The sequence below is a fragment of the Triticum dicoccoides genome, chromosome 3A (genome assembly GCF_002162155.2).
Source record: "Triticum dicoccoides isolate Atlit2015 ecotype Zavitan chromosome 3A, WEW_v2.0, whole genome shotgun sequence".
Taxonomy (NCBI): domain Eukaryota; kingdom Viridiplantae; phylum Streptophyta; class Magnoliopsida; order Poales; family Poaceae; genus Triticum; species Triticum dicoccoides.
Window position 1 is genome coordinate 705,294,139 of NC_041384.1, and position 7,705 is coordinate 705,301,843.

Consider the following 7,705-nt stretch of genomic DNA (forward strand, 5'->3'; position numbering starts at 1 on the left):
CCGAAGACAGAGGAGGCGCTGCAGGGCAGGCGCACTCATGCCGCCGCCGCTTGATGGCCGACGCCGCCGCATCACCGTCCCCTCCCTTGCAGCTTCTTGCCGTCCCAATCAACACTCGTCGATCCCCTCGACCCCGGCCGGACGGGATAGTCAGGTCGCCGGCAACCCCCAAACCCGACCTCCAGCTCGGCGGCTGCCCCAAACCAGACCCCCAGCTCGGCGGCTGCAGGTAATCCACCAGATTCATTCAGATGCTTGATTTCCTTTCCATGTATTTACTGAAATTAATTTTCCCCCCTTTTGTTTTTGTTGGAAATGTACTGATTCTAGTGAAAAGAAAAATTGTAGTCTGTAACTCACAAGTTGTGATAGTTGTAGCCTTGTAGGATTCCATCAATCACGCAAGTTCTTTCCTTACCATTGAATGGAAGAAAAGATGTAGTCTGCATGCTCATTACTACATATTTGAAGGCCATCATATTACATTCTAATAATGCAGTGGTATATATCAATGTTCCACTTGATTCAGCCCTTGTAGGATGTTGTTGGGTGGTATAGCCCTGCAGTTTTGCTCTGCTCAAAAGATTTGATATACAGAATGCTGAATCTGAATCTCTTTTCTTGAAGAACAATGTGCCGGGACTAATGGGACTCTGGGATGATTGATCATCTCTTTCCGATATGCTAATTATTGAATCTTAAGATGTACTCCAGAATCCAGCCCTTGTTCAGGACCTGTTTTTTTGTTAAACAATTTTAGAACCTGGCCCTTTGGTTCAGCCCTTTTCGAGGACCCCAACCACACACTTCTAATTGATATATTTTGAAAAGTATTGGTTGTCAAAACTATAAAAGTTTGACTGGTGTTATAATATCATTCTTGTAAAGACTAGCTGGAGTACTGATAAGATGTCGTTTTATTACTAGCCTCTGTTTCAGAATAGGCGACATTCTATAATACATACATTCAGATTTCTACTCCGTATATCTTTTGACTGCTAAGCAATGTTTTGTTATTTAGTTGTTACACATAAAGATACCATTAAATTCAAAATTGTTCCACAATGTATATGTTTGTAACCATCTACTTAGATGCTGGGTTTAGCTCTACACTGTTGCTATTCTCATAAGATCTGGCAGTATGCACAATGCTGAATCTGAATCTCTAGAATGTGCTGAGATTGATACGAGAACCTACTGATAAAGTGATAATCAAGTGCCATAGGAGTAATCAGTAATACAGCAAGTTCTTTCTTTCTTATTCTGCTGTACCTTATTCTACACTGTTGCGGCGGCGGAGAGTGGGGATAGTTAGGTCTCCCTCTTTTCTCGTGCGGATAGGATGGATATAACGCAGGCGCATCTGAGCTGGGCTTAGCCCATCCCGTGTTCTCAGCTCTCTAACGGGCTGGCTTTGCCATCGCCCAGTATGGTTTGCAAGTAACAAAAAATGTCACTGCTCAAAAAAAAATATGTTTTGCCTAAAGAAAAGTACACATATTCACCCAGTTTGGTTTGCAAGTAACAGAAATGTTTGGTGGAATGGAATCGAACTTTCAAATGCAAAATCGCACGTGGAGCCAGCATATGAAACGATGATGCCGAAATGCAAAACGGAGCTTCAGCTCCAAGCAGTTCCTTTATATTTAAAAGGTCAAAATTAAAGTTAAAGTTTCAAAACAAATCTGGAAAAAAATACACATATTCATATAGATGTATGTTACATGTATGTAAAGTTTGACGACGATATACATTACAGTGAGAGCTAAACAAAAACAAAATTGCTTCATGCACGATGGTTTCCGCACGACCTGTGACCAATGCGCCCTCCCCAAAAGCACTCCTGTGTGCATGCTCGCTGTTGGTGCCCTCCACAAAGCTTCGTGTGTTTCTTGTCGCCCCTCAAAAAAATCATGTTAAATCGGCAACGTATTTTGAATCCATAGATATTGATTTTCTGTGGAACCAAAAACAAGCGCAGCAAAAATACATTGTAATATTCACATGGATTCAATGGGATTGAATTTGTGCCAAAGTTTGTTTGATTACACCAAAGAAAAATCAAAATAATCTAGAAAAGAGGTCGAATGAATGAAAAACTTATTTATTAAATGGTATGGCAGAATCCTTATGGACCATTCAAACAAATCAAAGGACCCATGTAGGAAAATTCATCCAGGCTCTCTCCGAATTTATGTAAAAATCGTTCAAACTAAGCATGCCCTTAAAGTGAAGACCTGTGCATACTAGACCGGCCCAGCCATATTATTGTTGATGTTATTATCTTCATCCAAAAGGATAAGAAAGGTTGATGCCTCGAGGACGACGAGCTTTCAAACCCTCAAAGGTTGTCCGGATTCTTGCATACACGTATTTAGTGGAATGTTAAGTTGCATATAAGATAGGTATCAAGCCAAGCGCGCTCACATTAGGACGACGAATTTTTTAAAGCTCTGGTTCGATCAGTACTGCATACATATGTACTGATGCATTGATCAGTCTCAAGAGCACATTTGATCTGAAAATGCACCTGCTGTCCAGTAGCCCCACGACTTCCTCAATATCTAGGGTATTACACATGTTCAGCAGTACTTACACGACTTTAACGCCCGCAGCCTATATATAGCAGCCGTTTTGGTAGCAATCAACACCATCAGGGTGTGTGCATTTTCCCCCTGTATGGCTCCTCCATTTTCCTTTTTTCCGTTTACCTCACCCAATCATAAGCTGAATCCATCGACACCATATCCTGCATTTAGGATGACAAACACTAACATGGCCTACGGAATGGGATCAACCCTACACCGCAGCATCAGCATGCATTTCATGTCCTCTGATGACATACTTTTGGATATTTTCAGCATCAGCTCCTGACAACATCAATCAGCACAAATATTAGCACCATCGTGTACACTGACTGGTTAGATTTCTCTTTTGGAGCCAAAAAAAGACCTACAGGCCCTCCTATGGTATCATCGACACCCGCACACACACACACCCTCCCAGCAGAGGGAAAACGATTATAGGCTATCAACCAACAATACTGCTAATGCAGTACAATGAAATTAAACAATCATACTAAAACATAACTTAGGTAGGTACCAAAATTCAAATACTAATGTAAATCTTCTTTTTATCAAGGAATACTGAAGAGAAGAGTCTAGCTATGAAGCAATTTCAGGGACAAAAATACAGTACCTTGACCTGACAATTAGTACATGACCTTGGCAAACCTTTCTTGTGCTTAGCACTGCAAGTTTTGTACAAAATCAACATCTCGTAAAACACTAATTCTTACACAATGGTTAGCAGCTGAAGTCAGATGATAAATATATTTCCAAATGATGAAGTGAAATAATAAATATAATTCCAAATGATGCAACAGAAAGATGTGATTAAAAATCACGATATTTATATGCCTAATCAGATGCTATGGTATGTATCATGAACAAGAAAGAATTGCAACACAACATTGCATTCAGAAGTTGACTACAATCTTATCATTCAATTTAACAAGTACTGCTGCTCCAAGCACATATAAAAACCAGGTGCAACTTGTCCAGTCAAAAGAAGTGGAAAATCTGCCTCATTCCATCATCAGCTACGACTAAAAACAGAAACACGTATATTTGCTAAATTTGTTGAATTAAGAAGACCACTGAATAGTCTCCCCTCTAAATATATCAGCTTGACAAATATTCCAAACGCTGACCAGATGGCAATCTCATTCGTGAAGCCGTGGTGGGAGGGTCCACCATGGCCACGGCTGGAAGCAGAGCAAGAGTGAGTGGTAGTGCCGGCGGTATTGAGGGCAGGTAGGTGTTTGAACCTGGGCTTAGCCCATCTCGTTGAGATTGAAAACTTCTAGCGCTTAAACGGGCTGGGCAAGCTTCTATTTTCTGTGGGAGTACCTTGGTCGACAGCACCAGATGAAGTCCTTGCGTGTTCCATATTAGAATTTTACCCGCATGCTTTGATGTGTTCACTGGATCTGGATGACTGGATGTATGTCAACTTGGCGCTGGAATCTGAATACATGTCTACATAGCAGCTACTCCATTGAATTTGTGTTGGATGTTGAGCGTCTTACCTGTGTTTCAACGAGAAGCACATGATGTTTTCTGAATGCACAGGAAGCATGTCGTTGAAACACAGGTAAGACGCTCAACATGTAAAAGGAATGGTGCCAGTATCATATTAATTCATTAAAATGGTTAGCAACCAAAGTGAAATTAAATTCCAAATGATGCAACGACAACCTGGAAGAACAGAATATTCCAAATGATGCAATGGATTCACGAAGAATGCATTGCAGCCTAACTTTCCAAATAATGCAATTGATTCATGAAAAAAGAATGAGTTGCAACAGAACATTTCTGAAAAGATGACTATAATTTAATCACTTAATATAACAGGAGTATGGTGCTCCAAGCTCTTCTGAATATTCAGGTGCAGCTTGCTAGTCAATAAGTGGATAATCAGATACAGCCAAAAAATAGAAACAAAGACAACCCTGTATATTTGCTAAGTTTTAGTACTAAGAAGATCACCAGATTAACTCTATGAAGGAAGACCTCAATAAAAGATCAAGTCAATTCTTCAGTTCAATAAATAAAGGCACGAGGCAACTACGATGCTTACTATTGAGAAGTCACTACATAGAGGGGGGAAAAAGAAGTCAATTCTTCGGTTCAAGAAAACAGAGACATGACCCAGAGGAATTAGCAAACATTTCAAACACTGACCCAAATGACTTGTAATTTTAGCATCAATACTCACAGCAGCCCACTTCAGCCCAAAAGGATATCCATAGAAATATAGCGCAACCATAAAACAGTCAGAGCTTCTTGATCATAACTTGCATACATCAACATGAAACTGGTTGGCCCATAGTGGACTCAATTCATTCATACACATTGCAGCTGATGGGGATACAACCATAAAACAGTCAGAGCTTCTTGATCCTAACTTGCATACATCAAAATGAAACTAGTTGGCCCATAGTGGACTCAATTCATTCATACACATTGCAGCTGATGGGGATACAACCATAAAACAGTCAGAGCTTCTTGATCATAACAACTTGCATACATCAAAATGAAACTAGTTGGCCCATAGTGTGACTCAATTCAATCATACACATTGCAGCAACTGATGGGGATACTGACAGTAAGGCCATCCTGAATCACCACCTCACATAAAAGCTATCAGATAAATGGCGAAGCATTCACGGCATAACCCTCAAGTGTCGGAAAGAACGTATGCAAAGCTAGAGTTTGTTTGAGCCAAAGATGAGCTGAGTAGAGGTCTCTGCAACAGGAGATAGTCGCAACCAACTTGCCATTGATGTCAACCTGAAATAGCATGTTGCTGCCATCAATGGTAACCAGCAGGACGACATCACCATCCCAAGAACCGACCACCACATCCCAATCGCTGTCGAGCTTATCATGGACCCCGATTTCTGCAACCGGTAATTTAACACGGTATTTTAAGGTCCAGAGACCTCGCCTTCATAATCCTGTAGTGCCCAGATACTAACACTTGTCCATTCACTGTCATGACTGCAGAGCCCAAGCATGTCACCAAGATCAAACATGTCAGCATTGCCAGGGGCAACCGGAGAGCGCATCTGCCGGAACAACTCAGATGTGGTGTCGAATACCATTATCATGCTGCCTGTTGATGGTGAGTGCCAATGCAGGCTACCACGGAACAAGGCAGATATGGGGGAGCCTATCAGTTTCCCCGCATCGGGCCTGCCTATGTACCTCAGCTGCTGGCCGGAGCCTAACGAGAAGACATAACAGCCATCGGACCTCAACATTTGGACACTGTGAAGCAATAGTCGGTACTCGCCGGTAGGGATGTGCGGGTAGATCCCCAAGACTGTGTACTCGACAGTAGGGCCATAATCCAGCGGGAGGGGAGCATACTGACGAGTGGCAGGGTTGCAGATGGAGAATTGGCAGCCATATGAGATCATGTTGCGGAAGGAGAGGACGAGGAGGCCATCACGGGAGGCACTTAGTCTTGGACAGAAGTTGGAGGCGGCGTCAAGTCGTCCGGGATGGCGATCTCGTCCGGGATTCCGCGGTGGGGAGCAGGAGGATCCGCCATGGCCGGCGGCGGCTGGGAGCAGAGCAAGAGGAGAGTGAGTGCGCCGGCGTCTAGGGGAGTGTGAGTGTGAGGTAGGTAGGTCTGCCTCTCTCGTGGACACAGCAGTCAGAAATGCATCTCGTTGAGCCGGGCTCAGCCCATCTCGTTGCCGACAGATAGCGCTTCAACGGGCTGGGCTTGCTTCTATGCAACGGGCTGGCGTTGCTTCTATTTATGTGAAGAATCCACTCAAAAACAAAAAGGAAAAGGGTACTCCACTAAAAAAAACTCAAAAAGAAAAAGACTGTGCTAGTAAGTGATTGATTCCTCCCCAAAAAAGTAAGTGTTCAACTTGGCACCGGACGGATGCCTACAAACAACTAGTGATCTATTTCTTCCGGTTATTACAACGAGAAGCCTCCAATGTTCCATGAACATATATTAAGCATGACTTATTAAGACCATTATGTATTAGGTTTTCATCGTCCGACGACTAGGGAAAACTCTTGCCTTAAAGCTCGGCGGCGTGTTGTGGATTCGCCTCCCCTCTGTCTGCCGTTCGGCGGCTGATGGCGTGGAGCAGAATCTTGATGCCTTCGCTCTAGTTAGTAGTTTAGGTTAGGGTTTTTTAAGTCCTAATAGGTACGGTTCTTCGACGGATGGTGATGCTTCTTCTTCGAATTTGCCTTCCCGGCTTTGATCCTTCACAAGTTCATACATCTCGATGTACTCGATGGAGTTCCAGCATAGATTCCTGCCCTATTCTTTGGCCAACACTAGTAGAATACAGGGCTTTGGTCCAGGCCGGGTCAGCCCATTAGTCCCGGTTCAGTCCAGAACCGGGACCAATGGGGACATTGGTCCCGGTTCGTGAGCCCAGGGGGCCGGCCGGGCCACGTGGGCCATTGGTCCCGGTTTATCTGGACCTTTTGGTCCCGGTTGGTGGGATGAACCGGGACCAATGGGCCTCGCTCCTGGCCCACCACCATTGGTCCCGGTTGGTGGCTTGAACCGGGACCAAAGGCTCCCCTTTAGTCCCGGTTCATGCCACCAACCGGGACCAATGAAGTGCCTATATATATCCCCTCGCGTAAGAGCAGAGCACACTGCTCTGTTTTTTTCTGGCAGAGGGGGAGAGGGCTTGGTGGTGCTCTAGCTCACCTCCTATGCACACAAGGTATTCGATGGAATGCCCGAACCACACTACTTAAGCTTTCTCCTCTCCAAGCTCGACCTCCAAACTCCATTTTCCATAATATTTGTCTAGGTTTAGCGGTCCATCACGCTTCGTCCCCGTCTTCACCGCCGCCGATCACCCGCGCCGAGCTCATCGACGGCACCACCGTGGTGAGCCTCTTGTTTTTATCTTCTTTCTGAAAGGAAAAATATTCTTACTTTTATGTTTACATAGATACTTGTATTATTTTCTTACTTTTATTATTGCATCTTATATAGTGCGATGGTTTTGGTATCCGCCCCCGTCGGCCCTCGTCCTGTCTATGATTCGGATGTGGTATATATATTATCTTTATAACTATTGGTTCATTTATTGTTTATAAAAATTATGCCGACCAACGTGACATAGATTTTATTTATGTAGGATGTA

At 43.6% G+C, this 7,705-nt stretch overlaps 1 protein-coding gene across 3 annotated transcripts; it reads left to right on the forward strand.

Annotated features, from left to right (window-relative positions):
- On the forward strand, positions 1-6,924 carry LOC119270348. Of its 3 annotated transcripts, none has more exons than XR_005134065.1 (2): positions 1-229; positions 628-1,185. XR_005134065.1 is itself a non-coding variant. In XM_037552356.1 (2 exons), the coding sequence occupies exons 1-2, from the start codon at positions 38-40 to the stop codon at positions 5,805-5,807; spliced, it is 429 nt and encodes a 142-aa protein (XP_037408253.1). In that variant the 5' UTR covers positions 1-37; the 3' UTR covers positions 5,808-6,924. The 3 variants fall into 3 exon arrangements, 1 of the variants encoding a protein (XP_037408253.1); XM_037552356.1 differs by lacking the exon at positions 628-1,185 and adding an exon at positions 5,571-6,924; XR_005134064.1 differs by lacking the exons at positions 1-229; positions 628-1,185 and adding exons at positions 5,268-5,473; positions 5,571-6,924.
- The last annotated feature ends 781 nt before the right edge of the window (positions 6,925-7,705 follow it).